The following is a 17,692-nucleotide window of genomic DNA, read 5'->3' on the forward strand; positions in this document are numbered from 1 at the left end:
GCGGTTCTAGGCGCGCAGTCCGGAACCGTGCGACTGCTACGGTCGCAGGTTCGAATCCTGCCTCTGGCATGGATGTGTGTGATGTCCTTAGTTAGGTGTAAGTAGTTCTAAGTTCTAGGGGACTAATGACCACAGCAGTTGAGTCCCATAGTGCTCAGAGCCATTAGCCATTAGCACCACCTGTTGGGAACCACTGCCGTACAGAATACGGGTAAGCTGCCAAGCGGTGCACTGGATTTCCGTGCGCGCCATCCCGCAGTTCTTCGTACGTTACCGCCGGCAGAGGGCAGCAGCGTCGGCGGCGCCGTATCCTTGGGAGGTCGGCTGCTACGCGATGGTAGCCTGCTAGTCAGTAGTTTTTAGGCCACGGAGCAGTGCAGAAGTGACCGCTCTCCATGGAGGACCACAAGAAGGAGGCAGATAGCTCCACGGAACTGGAGGTCGACGATGGGAGGGACCCCGGCGCCGAATACGTCGAGTCAAGTACGTTACAGCCAGCGGCGAGCGATGCTCTGTGGCGCTGTCACTGCGTTTACACGGGACACAATTTGCGCAAGACGAAAGTCCGATTCCAGAAATCGATTTTCGCTGTCCTGTTTACACCTAAGCCCAGCACTGATTTTGCAAGCGCAATCAGATATCGGTTGTCCGGACATCAGCTATTTTTCTACATCTACATCTGCATGATTACTCTGCAATTCACATTTAAGTGCTTGACAGAGGGTTCATCGAACCACAATCATACTATCTCTCTACCATTCCACTCCCGAACAGCGCGCGGGAAAAACGAACACCTAAACCTTTCTGTTCGAGCTCTGATTTCTCTTATTTTATTTTGATGATCATTCCTACCTATGTAGGTTGGGCTCAACAAAATATTTTCGCATTTGGAAGAGAAAGTTGATGACTGAAATTTCGTAAATAGATCTCGCCGCGACGAAAATCGTCTTTGCTTTAATGACTTCCATCCCAACTCGCGTATCATATCTGCCACTCTCTCTCCCCTATTACGTGATAATACAAAACGAGCTGCCCTTTTTTGCACCCTTTCGATGTCCTCCGTCAATCCCACCTGGTAAGGATTCCACACCGCGCAGCAATATTCCAACAGAGGACGAATGAGTGTAGTGTAAGCTGTCTCTTTAGTGGACTTGTTGCATCTTCTAAGTGTCCTGCCAATGAAACGCAACCTTCGGCTCGCCTTTCCCACAATATTATCTATGTGGTCCTTCCAACTGAAGTTGTTCGTAATTTTAACACCCAGGTACTTAGTTGAATTGACAGCCTTGAGAATTGTACTATTTATCGAGTAATCGAATTCCAACGGATTTCTTTTGGAACTCATGTGGATCACCTCACACTTTTCGTTATTTAGCGTCAACTGCCACCTGCCACACCATGCAGCAATCTTTTCTGAATCGCTTTGCAACTGATACTGGTCTTCGGATGACCTTACTAGACGGTAAATTACAGCATCATCTGCGAACAACCTAAGAGAACTGCTCAGATTGTCACCCAGGTCATTTATATAGATCAGGAACAGCAGAGGTCCCAGGACGCTTCCCTGGGGAACACCTGATATCATTTCAGTTTTACTCGATGATTTGCCGTCTATTACTACGACTGCGACCTTCCTGACAGGAAATCACGAATCCAGTCGCACAACTGAGACGATACCCCATAGGCCCGCAGCTTGATTAGAAGTCGCTTGTGAGGAACGGTGTCAAAAGGCTTACGGAAACACAGAAACACGGAATTTTTTACAAGACTTTGTTTCTAAATCCTCTGTGCTTAAATCATCATCACGGTTTACAAAGGTTATCAACATCTCCGTAATACTTGTAACAAAGAGAAAGTAGAATTTCCTAATGGACGTCAGTAATATCTTAAAGATGGGGAGGGGAAGACTGATAAAAAACAGTGTTTGAAAATCTTATCCACTCTAATAAATGCGTGCGAAACTATTCAATAACACCACTCTACACCATGCGCGCTGTGAAAAAAAGGCGCGAAGCGATATCTGGTCGAACATTCCTGCATTCGAGCGTGTGGAGACTTGGAATGGCTAGGAATCCTCCCAATGAGAGATGACATATTCTTAACCCTGTATTTGAGCTTTTGTCACTAAAACCGAGAACAGCCGTTTACAAATTATACTGCTACTAAAAAAAAAAAAAATAAATAAATAAATAAATAAAAAAAATGGTTCAAATGGCTCTGAGCACTATGGGACTTAACATCCTTGGTCATCAGTCCCCTAGAACTTAGAACTACTTACACCTAACTAACCTAAGGGCATCACACACATCCATGCCCGAGGCACGATTCGAACCTGCGACCGTAGCGGTTAAGCGGTTCCAGACTGTAGCGCCTGGAACCGCACGGCCACACCGGCCGGCTACTGCTACTCAAGGTATAGGACTGTTGCTAAATACTTCGATTTTGCAAATTCAGGTAATAATCTGCATTCTTTTACAGTATGACAATTATAGAACTATATGAAATAAAATCTTCATAACTTTTGAACGGTTTGCTCTAGGACGTTCAAAATTCACGGTTGGCCGCGGAGTGTGATGGGAATTAGTATGCGCTTGCGCGACGAAGCCCTTTCAAAAAGCCGTGCGGTTAAAGGCGCTGCAGTCTGGAACCGCAAGACCGCTACGGTCGCAGGTTCGAATCCTGCCTCGGGCATGGATGTTTGTGATGTCCTTAGGTTAGTTAGGTTTAACTAGTTCTAAGTTCTAGGGGACTAATGACCTCAGCAGTTGAGTCCCATAGTGCTCAGAGCCATTTGAACCATTTGAACCTTTCAAAAAAATGGTTCAAATGGCTCTGAGCACTATGGCACTTAACTTCTGAGGTCATCAGTCCCCTAGGACTTAGAACTACTTAAACCTAACTAACCTAAGGACATCAAACACATCCATGCCCGAGGCAGGATTCGAACTTGTGACCGTAGCGAAAGCCCTTTCATTTGGATGGGTTCATCAATAAGCTAAACTGGCGCATTTCGCGATCGAGAATTCTCTTCACCCTCAACGGATGACTGTGTGGTGTGCAATGTCCAGTTACAGAAAAAACGGTGCGATATTCCTTGATGGCTCGGTGACCACCGAACGGTACATGAAGGTTTTGGAAGATAATGTCATCCCCATTATCCAAAGTGACCATGATTTCGACAAGAATGGTTCATGCAGGACGGAGCTCGACTTCATCGAAGCAGGAGAGTGTTTGATATCTTGGAAGAGCACTTTGGGGACCGCATTCTGGTCCTGGGGTACCCAGAGGCCACTGGCATGGGCCTCGATTGGCCGCCATATTCTCCGGATCTGAATAAATGTGACTCCTTTCTGTGGGGATACATTAAAGACAAGGTGTGCAGTAATAACCCCAAAACCACTGCTGAGCTGAAATCAGCCATTCAGGAGGTCATCGACAACATCGACGTTCTGACAGTTAAGTGGGCGATACAGAATTTCGCTATTCGTCTGCGCCACATCATCGCCTGTGATGGAAGGCATATCGAACCTGCCATAACCGAAATCCGAATATCTGTAGTGATGTTTATATGTTGAATACTGTGTGTGCACGCCGTAGTTTGTAACTAATTTATGTTCTTTTTTTTCATACTGCTCAGTAATTATCACTCTGTATCTCTTGCTATTGATTAGAGAAAAACATTCTACCTGTCAATTAAATAGCGGACATGAGTAAATCAGTTGAATATTTCTTTTTTTCTTATGCACGACAAATGGCCCATGTTAGCAACAGTTTAAAAAGCATATGCGGCAGAATGTATATATTGAGCCGAAATCGACTGTGGGAGCCCTAATACGACAGTTACCAGAATCGGTATTGGAGAATTTGCATTACAGAAGCGGTATTAGTATATCACTTTACAGAAACGGTTTGAGAGCCCTTACGTAAACGTAATACGTGTAGGCAGCTCGGCGAGATGGAAAGGGTAAAAACTAGAAGTGTAGTCACTTTTATTCCTTCTTCAATGAAGTACAGAAATCATTAATTAAATTATTTATGGCCTAGAAAGCTCCAAATCAGAAAATTAAGACATGGGTAGAAAAAACTAATGCGAAAAGAGAGAATATGCTTCATACAAAGTAAAATTTTAGATTAGATACATGTTCGTTTTATAGACCCACAGTGACCAGATCCTTGAGGATGTGTAATTTGTCTGACTTATATATATATATATATATATATATATATATATATATATATATATATATATATATATATATATATATATATATACTCCTGGAAATTGAAATAAGAACACCGTGAATTCATTGTCCCAGGAAGGGGAAACTTTACTGACACATTCCTGGGGTCAGATACATCACATGATCACACTGACAGAACCACAGGCACATAGACACAGGCAACAGAGCATGCACAATGTCGGCACTAGTACAGTGTATATCCACCTTTCGCAGCAATGCAGGCTGCTATTCTCCCATGGAGACGATCGTAGAGATGCTGGATGTAGTCCTGTGGAACGGCTTGCCATGCCATTTCCACCTGGCGCCTCAGTTGGACCAGCGTTCGTGCTGGACGTGCAGACCGCGTGAGACGACGCTTCATCCAGTCCCAAACATGCTCAATGGGGGACAGATCCGGAGATCTTGCTGGCCAGGGTAGTTGACTTACACCTTCTAGAGCACGTTGGGTGGCACGGGATACATGCGGACGTGCATTGTCCTGTTGGAACAGCAAGTTCCCTTGCCGGTCTAGGAATGGTAGAACGATGGGTTCGATGACGGTTTGGATGTACCGTGCACTATTCAGTGTCCCCTCGACGATCACCAGTGGTGTACGGCCAGTGTAGGAGATCGCTCCCCACACCATGATGCCGGGTGTTGGCCCTGTGTGCCTCGGTCGTATGCAGTCCTGATTGTGGCGCTCACCAGCACGGCGCCAAACACGCATACGACCATCACTGGCACCAAGGCAGAAGCGACTCTCATCGCTGAAGACGACACGTCTCCATTCGTCCCTCCATTCACGCCTGTCGCGACACCACTGGAGGCGGGCTGCACGATGTTGGGGCGTGAGCGGAAGACGGCCTAACGGTGTGCGGGACCGTAGCCCAGCTTCATGGAGACGGTTGCGAATGGTCCTCGCCGATACCCCAGGAGCAACAGTGTCCCTAATTTGCTGGGAAGTGGCGGTGCGGTCCCCTACGGCACTGCGTAGGATCCTACGGTCTTGGCGTGCATCCGTGCGTCGCTGCGGTCCGGTCCCAGGTCGACGGGCACGTGCACCTTCCGCCGACCACTGGCGACAACATCGATGTACTGTGGAGACCTCACGCCCCACGTGTTGAGCAATTCGGCGGTACGTCCACCCGGCCTCCCGCATGCCCACTATACGCCCTCGCTCAAAGTCCGTCAACTGCACATATGGTTCACGTCCACGCTGTCGCGGCATGCTACCAGTGTTAAAGACTGCGATGGAGCTCCGTATGCCACGGCAAACTGGCTGACACTGACGGCGGCGGTGCACAAATGCTGCGCAGCTAGCGCCATTCGACGGCCAACACCGCGGTTTCTGGTGTGTCCGCTGTGCCGTGCGTGTGATCATTGCTTGTACAGCCCTCTCGCAGTGTCCGGAGCAAGTATGGTGGGTCTGACACACCGGTGTCAATGTGTTCTTTTTTCCATTTCCAGGAGTGTATATTACTTTAAAGATGGTCCTGAAGCATACCGAAAAGTCAAATTTTATACGTCTTTTTGGTTTAATTTCCAATTGAAAACATACCATAAACATTTAAAGGTACAGTTGTACAGGTAGTGAAGTGTACAAGCTAGTTCCAAAGTTATTGTAGCGAAGCATTATAAAAGAAATACAAGGCTTACCTACAGAGATCGCATTATTGCGCTAAAATTGTATCGAATTCAGGTATAATACTATGTAGCATTTATGTTATGAAATACAGTTAATTATAAATATATCAACTTGTTCTGTTAATAAATTCATCAACGGAGTAGGAGTTGGCCACCAATAAATCTTTTAAGGTGTTCTTCAGCTGTACTCTATTTATATGTTGTAGAATCCTAGAAGATATTCTGAGCTCAAATGTACCGAGATATTTCGAATAGATTGACTTTCTCCATGCCAACGAACAAGGATTTCCAGAATATTCATCATGTTAAATCCAACTCTCCCTTTTCTCACGTGACATCCTGAAAGTGATGGATCAAGGCAGCCAGGAAGTTGCAGTATTTCTTGACTTCCGAAAAGCATTTGACTCACCACCATAAGTACAGTTATTATTGAACATTAGATCTTGTGGCGCATCAAGCGAAGTTCGTCACGATCCTAGGATGGAGAGTAAGATGATGCGGTTATTTATAATGAGGTACTGTGTGAAAGAAAGGTGCACAATTGTTCAATCAGATTCTGATAAGATTTCAAAGTGGTGCAAAGATGGACAACTTGCTTTAAGTGTTCAGAAATGTAAAATTTTGGAGTTCAAAAAACTAAAAATTTTAGTGTCCTATAACCACAATATCAGTGAGTCACAGATGAAACCGGGCAAACTATGCAAATTGAAGGGATTTGAAATGGGACGATCACATAGGCTCAGTCATCGGTAAAACAGATGGCAGACTTACTACGGAAGTGCAGTCAATCTACAAATGAGACTGCTTACAAAATGCTCATCCTGGAATATTGCTCATGTTTCAATGGTTCAAATGGCTCTGAGCACTATGGGACTTAACTTCTGAGGTCATCAGTCCCATAGAACTTAGAACTACTTAAACCTAACTAACCTAAGGACATCACACACATCCATGCCCGAGGCAGGATTCGAACCTGCGAGCGTAGCGGTCACGCGGATCCAGACTGAAGCGCCTAGAACCGCACGGCCACAGCGGCCGGCCATTGCTCACGTTTGTGGGATCCGTGCCAAATATGGGGTATAGAACGTATGCAGAGAATGGTCACATGTTTGTTTGGCCAATGGACAGCCTCAAAAAATTGAACTGGAAATATCCTGAAGACAGACGCAAACTATCGCGTAAAAGCATACTAGTACTCTAGAATGAGATTTTCACTCTGCAGCGGAGTGTGCGCTGATATGAAACTTCCTGGCAGATTAAAACTGTGTGCCCGACCGAGACTCGAACTCGGGACCTTTGCCTTTCGCGGGCAAGTGCTCTACCATCTGAGCTACCGAAGCACGACTCACGCCCGGTCCTCACAGCTTTACTTCTGCCAGTACCTCGTCTCCTACCTTCCAAACTTTACAGAAGCTCTCCTGCGAACCTTGCAGAACTAGCACTCCTGAAAGAAAGGATACTGCGGAGACATGGCTTAGCCACAGCCTGGGGGATGTTTCCAGAATGAGATTTTCACTCTGCAGCGGAGTGTGCGCTGATATGAATACTAGTACTCTGATTAAAATTATTTTGTGACAGACAGACTTCAGTGGCGGGAGGTAGCGTCGCCGGCATGCAGCCAGCCACACTTAACAAGGCGATGCCCGCACCTACAAAACAGGCAACACAGCGAACATGTGGCACTCGAGAAACAAAGACGACTGGATGACCACTGGCCCCACTACTTGACTCGCTAAAACGTAAATCACAACGGAGTGTAGTAAGTTTTAAGAACAAAGTGCAAGCGGTGAATCTAGGAATAGACTGAGGTGACAAAAGTCATGGGATAGTGATATGTGCATATACAGATGGCGGTAGTAAAGGGGCAGTGCATTGGAGGAGCTGCCTTTCAGGTGTGGTCGTCACCACGCCGGTTGGTAAGATCACCTTCGTTGCGGCTTACCGGCCGCCCAGAGGCTGGCATCGACACACTGCTGGGTATGGGCGAAGGGGAAGGCTTTTCATTGCGGGCGACTCCAATGCAAAGAGCACGCAGTCGAATTCTCACCTCACCAACACCATCGGGCGTCGCCCACTCCGCGCGGTGCAGAGGCACGGCGCCATCATTTTGGGGCCTTCCGACCCGACAAACTCCCGCCATGGGTGAGGCGGAAGTGCTCAATTCGTCATTCTCAAGAGCATCGGGCAGCACACATCCGCCTGTGACTGCCTTCTCCTCCGACCACCTCCCGGTGATCTTTGATGTGGGAGTAGTCGGCGCGGCGATGTCTCCTGGGCGCCCATCCTACCACCAGCTGGACGGCGAACGCTATAGGGCGGAATTCCTCGGCCTGGTCACCGATGCACCGGCCCCGAACACGGTGGGAGCTGCCGTGGCTCTCGCCTCCCTAATCGCGGGCCTACTTCGGGCAGCGTCTGCTACCATACCAGGTCGGCCGCAACGGCCACGGGACCGCCGTGCCGCCTCTACCTCCTGTCCTGGCAGAAATACGAGAGAAAAACCGGCTGTTCAGTGAGTGGCAAACTCACTCGCCAGCCGGCCACCAATAACCATCGCAACAAGATGCGTAGGGAGATCAAGGCCGCTGTCGAGGAGCACCACAGCAGGGGCTGGGCGAACGTCGGCCCCACTCTCGCTTCTGTGGACGGCAGCACCTAGAGGGTCGTCAGCGCGTCCCGCCACTGCACCGAGCGAGGTGGCGCAGTGGTTAGCGCACTGGACTCGCATTCGGGAGGACGACGGTTCAATCCCGCGTCCGGCCATCCTGATTTAGGTTTTCCGTGATTTCTCTAAATCGCTCCAGGCAAAGGCCAGGTGGTTCCTTTGAAAGGCACAGCTGGCTTCCTTCCCCGTCCTTCCCTAATCCGATGAGACCGATGACCTCGAAGTTTGGTCTCTTCCCCCAAACAACCCAACCCAACCCACCACTGGAGGACGGCCAGGTAGTCCCTTGTGACTCAGACGCGAAGGCTAGTGTACTGGCTGAAGCTTTCGAGGCCAATTTCACCCCATTAGCCGATGTTGTAGATAACGATCACATCTAGCTTGCCAATGAAAGGCTGCCACCCTTCCTGGCGGCACACCCCGAAGACGATATCAGCTCCTCCCCCCCCCCTCCCCCAATCTCTGATGAGGAAGTTGCTGTGCAGCTTCTATCCCCCGACACCAGACGGGGCAGGGGCAGTGATGGGATCATTAACATTCTCAATAAGAATCTGTCGCCAGGAATCCATCAGCATCTGGCCAACATCTTTAATCTTAGTTTGGGAGCATGGAACATGCAGACATGGTCGCCATTCCAAAAGCAAACAAGGACCCACAGCTGGCATTGAACTACTGAGCCATCAGTCTCCTCCTGTCCCTCTCAACGATTTTTGACAGGCTATAACTGTGGTGCTACATATGCATGCCAACAAGGAACGCCTCCTGACTGATGAACAGTTTGGCTTCAGAAGTGGCCACGCCACCTCTCACCAACTGCTACGCCTGACTAAACCTGCCACGAGGGTGCTGGAAACGCAGCAGTACGTTGGGGCAGCGCTCCTGGACATGTCTGGGGCCTTTGACTTCGTGTGATATGGCGGCCCCGTGTACAAGCTCTTTGTGCACGGGTTCTGACGTCACACAAAATCCTCCCCGGTCCTACCTTTCTGGCAGGACGTTGCATGTACGGGCTGAACAAGCAACATCCACTGTGATGCCAATACGTACAGGGGTGCTACAGTGGTCGGTACTCAACCCCTTGTAGTCTCTGTACATTGCTGATGCACTGCAAGCGACATGCGTGGAGTTGGCTCACTAAGCCCGAGACATGGCGTTTTCAGACGGAGTATGAACGTCAACATGGATCGCCTCCACCAGCTTGGATGTGACAGTTTCGGTGCCTGGAACACATCAGCTCCACGAGGTCACGGGCCTCTCGTTGCTGCAGGACGGTTCTGTTATATTGCAAATGCTTTTTACGAAAGGGTGGGCTACTCCCGTAACCGGCTCGTCAGCAGTTTGGGTCACTAGCACCACCACCGACCGATTAAACGTTGACCACAACCGTTGGGCGAGTATTCAGTCCGTAACGCCATGAGGCCCGCCCTCGCCACCACCTCCAACGCAGGCCGATCTCCCACCACGATGGGCCATTCAACTCAAGATTGCCAAACGACGAAAGAACAACATGACAGTGCTTACACTGCCACAGGTCGGGCTCAGTATGCTCGCCAATCAGAGCGAAGCGGTGATGTTATTTGTAGTCTGATGATTCTAGTAAACTTCCAACGTGATTATGGCCGCACGACGGAAAGATACGAACGCGGAGTGGTAGTTGGAGCTGGACGCATGGGATATTCCATTTCGGAAATCGTTAATGAATTCCATATTCCGAGATCACAGTGTTAAGACTGTGCCGAGAATGCCATTGGTATTCTCGGCACAGTGCATTACCTCTCACCACGGACAATGCAGTGGCCGATGTCTTTCACTTAACGACCTAGAGCAGTGGCGTTTGCATAGAATTATCAGTGCTAACAGAAAGCAATAGCGAGTGAAATAGCAGCAGTTATCAAAGTGGGACGAACGAAGAACGTATCTGAAGGTCAGTGCGTCGAAATCTGACGTCAATAAGCTATGACACCAGACGGCCTATGCGAGTGCCTTTGCTGACAGCACGACATCGCCTGCAGCACCTCTCCTGGACTCGTGACCATACCAGTTGGATCCTAGACGACTGGAAAACTGTGGCCTCGTTAGATGAGTCCCGATTTCAGCTGGTAAGAGTTGATGGCAGTGTTCGAGTGTGGCACAGAACCCACGAAGCCATGGACCCAAGTTGTGAACAATGCACTGTGCAAGCTGGTGGTGGCTCCGTAATGATGTGGGCTGTTTTTACAAGGAACCGATCATTGACTGGAAATGTTAACGTTCAGCTACTTGGAGACCATTTGCAGCCATTCATGGACTTCATGTTCCCAAACAACGTTGGAATTTTTATGGATGATAAGGCGCCATGTCACCGGGACACAGCTGTTCGCGACTGGATAATTCGAGTCAATCATTTGGCCACCCACATCGTCCGACATGAATCCCATCGAACATTTATGGGACATAATCGAGAGGTCAGTTGGTACACAAAATCCTGCACCGGCAACCCTTCCGCAATTATTGGTGACTATAGAGGCAGCGTGGCTCAGTATTTCTGCAGGTAACTTCCAACGACTTATTGAGCCAATGCAATGTCGAGCTGCTGTACTACGCCGGACAAAAGGAGGTATTCCTTCTCCTTTTTCACCTCAATGTATGCTATAACCCTCTACACATCGCACCCGTACAGATCGCGATTAGAGTAATACGAGGTGTGGCTAGAAAAAAACCGGACTAGTACTGGTGAAACAATAAAACGAATGCAATAAGGCTGAAAGTCGCGTGGCCTGTCACGTGACTCTCGCTCCGCCTACTGCTCGAGTTTCATCTGCCTCCTGCACTCAGTCTGCCCGTGGCGTCTGTTTTAAGTAGTTGACGTTTTGTCTGTGCGTCGGAAAATGTTGAGTGTACAGAAAGAACAGCGTGTTAACATCAAATTTTGTTTCAAACTAGGAAAATCTGCAAGTGAAACGTTTGTAATGTTACAACAAGTGTACGGCGATGATTGTTTATCGCGAAAACAAGTGTTTGAGTGGTTTAAACGATTTAAAGATGGCCGCGAAGACACCAGTGATGACACTCGCACTGGCAGACCATTGTCAGCAAAAACTGATGCAAACATTGAAAAAATCGGTAAACTTGTTCGACAAGATCGCCGTTTAACAATCAGAGCAGTGTCTGAGTTAACAGGAGTTGACAAGGAAAGTGTTAGGCAGATTCTTCATGAAAGTTTCAACATGAACAAAGTGTGTTCAAAAATGGTTCCAAAGTGTCTCACAATCGAACAGAAGGAACGCCGAAAAATGATTTGTTCTGACATCCTGGAAAACATTGAAAGTGATCCCACCTTCTTACAAAATGTTATTACTTGCGATGAATCGTGGTTTTTTACTTACGATCCCGAAACTAAACGCCAATCGATGCATTGGAAAACTCCTGGTTCTCCACGACAAAAAAAAGCACGAATGTCAAAATCGAAATTCAAGGCAATGATGATTGTTTTTTTTTTTTTTTTTTTGACATCAAAGGGATTGTGCACATTGATTGGGTACCAGAGGGACGAACAGTGAATCAGCATTACTACATTAGCGTCCTGGCTACCCTACGTGAGCGAGTACGGAGAAAACGGAACGATTTGTGGAGAAAAAAGTCATGGATCCTTCACCAAGACAATGCCCCAGCTCACAGTGCGTTGTCAGTGAAGACGTTTTTGGCAAAACACAACATTCCCATCTTAGATCATCCACCCTACTCACCTGATTTGGCCCCCTGTGACTTTTTTCTTTTCCCTAAAGTCAAGTCAGCTTTGAAAGGAACTAGATTTGAGACTGTTGAAGCAGTAAAAGAAAAAGCGACGGAAGGAATGTATAGACTTACCGAAAATGATCTGCAGCATTGCTATGAACAGTGGAAAATTCGTATGGAGCGGTGTAGAGACCGAGGAGGAGAGTACATTGAAGGAGATAACATGAAATTGTAAATAATTGTAAATAAATGTTTTTTCCAGCATCAGTCCGGTATTTTTCTAGCCGCACCTCGTATCAGCACGCACAGAGGCTTTTTAGCAATCGTTCTTACCGCGTTCCATACGTGAGTGGAACAAAAGAAGGACCTAGCAACTCGTGAAATGGGAAGAACCTCCGCCACGCACCTCACAGTGGTTTGCATAATATTAACATAGTTGTAGTAGCTACGGTTTTTATGGTTGCTGGCAGGCTACTGAAAATGTTGATCCTGAGTAATGGATATCTTTCTGGATCAGAGTGATGAAAGTTTTTGCTGGAGTGGAATACGTGAACTGAGCTGTTGGTCTGAAAGGCAATACTTTGCTTGTGACACATTTCATTGAAGAGAATAATTGCTATAATTATTATACCTACTTTTGCAAAGTGTTCTTGCAATTCATAGCATTAAACAATTCGTAGTAGACGCTTTTGGACCTGGGAAACTTCAGCTTGACTATATGAGTTACCACAAAACATGATACTGTATGATATTATGGTCTGACAGTAAGTGTACGATATTTTCTATTTTTATGTCACCTAGGTATTAAAATCCATGGAGAAGAAATAAAAACTTTGAGGTTCGCCGATGACATTGTAATTCTATCAGAGACAGCAAAGGACTTGGAACAGCAGTTGAACGGAATGGACAGTGTCTTGATAGGAGGGTATAAGATGAGCATCAACAAAAGCAAAACAAGAATAATGGAATGTAGTCGAATTAAGTCGGGTGATGCTGAGGGTATTAGATTAGGAAATGAGACGCTTAAAGTAGTAAATGAGTTTTGCTATTTGTGGAGCAAAATAACTGATGATTGTCGAAGTAGAGAAGATATAAAATGTAGACTGGCAATGGCAAGGAAAGCGTTTCTGAAGAAGAGAAATTTGTTAACATCGAGTATAGATTTAAGTGTTTGGAAGTCGTTTCTGAAAGTATTTGTATGGAGTGTAGCCATGTATGGAAGTGAAACATGGACGATAAATAGTTTAGACAAGAAGAGAATAGAAGCTTTCAAAATGTGGTGCTACAGAAGAATGCTGAAGATTAGATGGGTAGATCACATAACTAATGATGAAGTACTGAATAGAATTGGGGAGAAGAGGAGTTTGTGGCACAACTTGACAAAAAGAAGGGACCGGTTAGTATGACATGTTTTGAGCCATCAAGTGATCACAAATTTAGCATTGGAGGGCAGCGTGGAGGGTAAAAATCGTAGAGGGAGACCAGGAGATGAATACAGTAAACAGATTCAGAAGGATGTAGGTTGCAGTAAGTACTGGGAGATGAAGAAGCTTGCACAGGATAGGGTAACATGGAGAGCTGCTTCAGACCAGTCTCAGGACTGAAGACCACAACAACAACAACATGTCACCTACGCTTGACAACATTTCATTGCATGCAACATTTTATTCATATGTTTAAGCAATTCTGTTGAATGCTACTCCCAATTGAATTTATTGCCAAGTTTTATTCACAAGAATTAATTCTGTCACGCCCTTCCATCTGCATATCTTCATATTTTATACATGTATCGTGTGGAACCTTCTTGCAGTTTCTGAACTACATAGAAGGAGTTATTTTTAAGTTACCACTTCATATGTTACAGCTACAATCGATTTTACATTGTTTCACATGGTAATGTTTCATTCACTCAGTCTGTTTTAAAGGAGCAATTTATTTGATCTTTGATGCCATTTACAGGATACATCAGAAATACTTTTACAGAATTTCGGGGCGTGTCGCTTACAGCAAAACAAGACAAAAGTGACCAAATAAATACGTTCTCCAAAAATATTTTCAAAGAAATTTTTTCAAAGTTTTCAAGTCAGATGGTGATAGCAAATGTGCAAAATGTTCTCCGCTTGGTTCCACATATCCATTCACCCGTTGGAGCATCGAATAATGCAAACTTACAAATAGTAGTGTATGTTCTCAAGTGGCATGAGAGACATCCATTTTAACTTAATCAAAGACAGTCAATTATACAGGGTGAACATTAATAAAACCCACAAACTGCAGGGACGGTTTTCTGTCTGGAAATGGAGGAAAAATGGTTCTACGAACATGTGTCCGTGTTGCGTTGTTGCCACGGTAGATGACGCTGTGTGTTCCTTGTGTGTTGCAGCCTGTGTGATCGACGTAGCGTACTGTAAGCAGCAGTGTCATCAGGTACTCATGTCGGGAAGAATCCGAGGTTTGTGTACGGCCGAGAAAATGGAAACGGTCGAGAGGCAGCACAGCTATTCCAAAACAAGTCCCCTCACACACAGACACCTACCACATCATACAACATTTCAAACCCTTTTTTGGCGTTTGTGTGATCGTGGGTCCTTTCAGACAGACTAACGATCAGAGAGGCGGCGGACTGTGCGTACACCAGATCTGGAGGACCGGGTTCCACAGAATTTTGGAAGGAACCCTAGTCCAAAAGCTCCAGGCAAGTGGCCCGCCAACATGATGCATGCCAAAGCACGTTTATGTGTATTCTGCATGACAGACGCTACTATCCCTATCATCTGCAATCCCATGGAGACCACTTTGGGCATATTTTGTGATGTGGATGCGATGCAGCTCTGTACTGTTTTCAGGGACGACTTGTCGTTGTACGCACACTGTCCATTTACAGACACATGTTCAAAGGGCCTTTTTTCCTCCATTTGCCGTCAGGAATCCGTCCCTATAGTTGGTCGGTTTTATTAATGTTCACCCTGTATAAATACATACCATTTCCGAAATGATTACGGAGTCTGCATTACACATCACGTGAGGGCTCAAGTGGGGCCCCTCCTCTCCCTTCTCCATGAGGACTCTAGTACCCACAGTACTCCTACATTTCCAGAGCTCCCTCGAACAAGATAGGATGTTTTTTCAAACAGATACGGCTTTAGGTTCGTGTTCCGGTCGCCGCATAATCACTGATCACCGTTATTATACCGGCGATGCATTGCTTGGCCTGTGGCATCCGAGACGGTCTAATGGTTTTACTTGTTACATATGAGAGAACATGAACATATTCGTGTGCTCATACAGCGTTGTCTGCATGGGAAAGAACATGCTTCAGAATCTAACAGTATTGGTTTCTCTCTAAAGAAAACGTCACACACTCCCTACGTAATGCGGCATTGACCACAAAAAGTCACGACATGCAGACCTGCCAGTATAAAAGCAGGCAGGGGACATTACGTTGTCAACAGAGTATTGTGTTGTCAATACAGAAGCAGTGAAAGCAGAATGGGTATGTCAGGAGAGCTCTGTGGACTAGTAATTAGATGCCACATGAGAAACTAATACATTAGGGACATGTCAACCCATATAAAGCTGCCCAAGTCGATTGTTAGTGATTGATTTTAAACTGGGAACACGAAGAAACATCCACAGTTAAACCAACACAAGGAAAACACCACATGTACTGACAGACAGGGATCGTCGGACATGTAATAGTGAAATTCGACAAACAGCCCTGCAATTGAGACGCTATTTTATTTCATTTTTGCTGCCAGTTTCCGCACTTCATATGCACTTCTCAGGCTGGCCGGGGTGGCCGAGCGGCTCTAGGCGCTACAGTCTCGAGCCGCGCGACCGCTACCGTCGCAGGTTTGAATCCTGCCTTGGGCATGGATGTGTGTGATGTCCTTAGGTTAGTTAGGTTTAAGCTGTTCTAAGTTATAGGGGACTGATGACCTCAGATGTTAAGTCCGATAGTGCTCAGAGCCATTTGAACCATTTTGCACTTCTAAAAAATAATCGATACTGCGACCATATACTTCTGGATGTCATGGAGGCCGGCCGCGGTGGTCTCGTGGTTCTAGGCGCGCAGTCCGGAACCGTGCGACCGCTACGGTCGCAGGTTCGAATCCTGCCTCAGGCATGGATGTGTGTGATGTCCTTAGGTTAGTTAGGTTTAAGTAGTTCTAAGTTCTAGGGGACTAATGACCACAGCAGTTGAGTCCCATAGTGCTCAGAGCCATTTGAACCATTTTGATGTCATGGAGTCGTAGCTCAAGCGTTTCCTTCGAAGACCTGACTGCAACTCGGCAGTCAGGTCTTCGAAGGAAGCAGTTGAGCTCCGAATTCACGACATCCAGAAACATATGGTCCCAGTATGCCAGTATCGATTATTTTTGAGAGGTTCATATGGGGCCTGAAGATGACATAATGGATTGCCGAAACCGGTGGCGAAAATTAAATAACGTAACATCTCAACTGCAGGACTGTTTGGCGAATTTAGTTGTTAAATATCTGACCAAACACCGTCCCAAGTCCACAATGGATCAACAGAGACTGTGGAGGGTGGTCGTCAAAAATCGCATAAAATTACCCGAAGGAATTATTAGTGTGTTCTAAAGTGCTATCAGCAGTCCAGTTAGTAGAATGGCTGTTGGTAGGGAGTTAAAAACAATCCTAAGCCACACTCGAGGCGTAAAGAGCGACGTCACAGAATAGTAGATGACTGCAAAGAAGTGATTTGGAGTGATGAATCACGCTGTACCCTGTGGCATCCTGATGGAAGGTTTAGTTTTTGACAAACGCTTGGAGAACGTTATGTGCCTCCATTCGCAGTGCCAACAGTGAAATACAGAGTAGGTAGAGTTAGGTTTTTGAGGGGTTCATCGTAGTATGGATGTGACCCCCTTATCGCACTTAAGAAAACATTTGTTACATAGTTTAATTCTTAATTTCTTTGCGTGTTTTTGGTACTTGCATTGTTTAATTCATAAATTTCGGGCGTATTATAGTATTTGAGAGTTGTAGCATCGCGTTTTAGTACCTGAATAGTGTAAATTCGCGTAGTCGTTTGTGTTCTGTTTTTGTTTTGAACGGCCAGTGTCGGTCGGTCACAGTCAGTGTGCTCCTTGCCGCCGTTGGATAAGCAGCTGCAGCAGCAAGTCGTATACTCCTAGCTCACTCATTTGTTACATAGTTTAATTCTTGATTTCTTTGCGTGTTTTTGGTACTTGCATTGTTTAATTCATAAATTTCGGGCGTATTATAGTATTTGAGAGTTGTAGCATCGCGTTTTAGTACCTGAATAGTGTAAAATCGCGTAGTCTCCTTCCGCCGCCGAGCAGTGTGTCAGCAGTGCGCAAGTAGCAGCATTACTGCATTTACTAGGCAATCTTGTATTTTAATAACCGTTTAAATTTTGTCGATTTGTTTGCGCTCTCTGTAGATTAGTTCAGACGTTCTTTGC

The 17,692-nt window shown here is 46.3% G+C and overlaps 1 protein-coding gene across 1 annotated transcript in view; it reads left to right on the plus strand.

The window, feature by feature from the left end:
• The first annotated feature begins 352 nt into the window (after positions 1 to 352).
• LOC126243944 (putative inorganic phosphate cotransporter) overlaps positions 353 to 17,692 on the plus strand; it is a 178,533-nt gene continuing 161,193 nt past the window's right edge. The window contains exon 1 of the mRNA XM_049948200.1: positions 353 to 483. Coding sequence (XP_049804157.1) covers positions 396 to 483 — 88 coding nt within the window. The 5' untranslated portion in view covers positions 353 to 395. The remainder of the gene's footprint in view (positions 484 to 17,692) is intronic.

The sequence above is a fragment of the Schistocerca nitens genome, chromosome 1 (assembly GCF_023898315.1).
Source record: "Schistocerca nitens isolate TAMUIC-IGC-003100 chromosome 1, iqSchNite1.1, whole genome shotgun sequence".
Lineage (NCBI taxonomy): Eukaryota > Metazoa > Arthropoda > Insecta > Orthoptera > Acrididae > Schistocerca > Schistocerca nitens.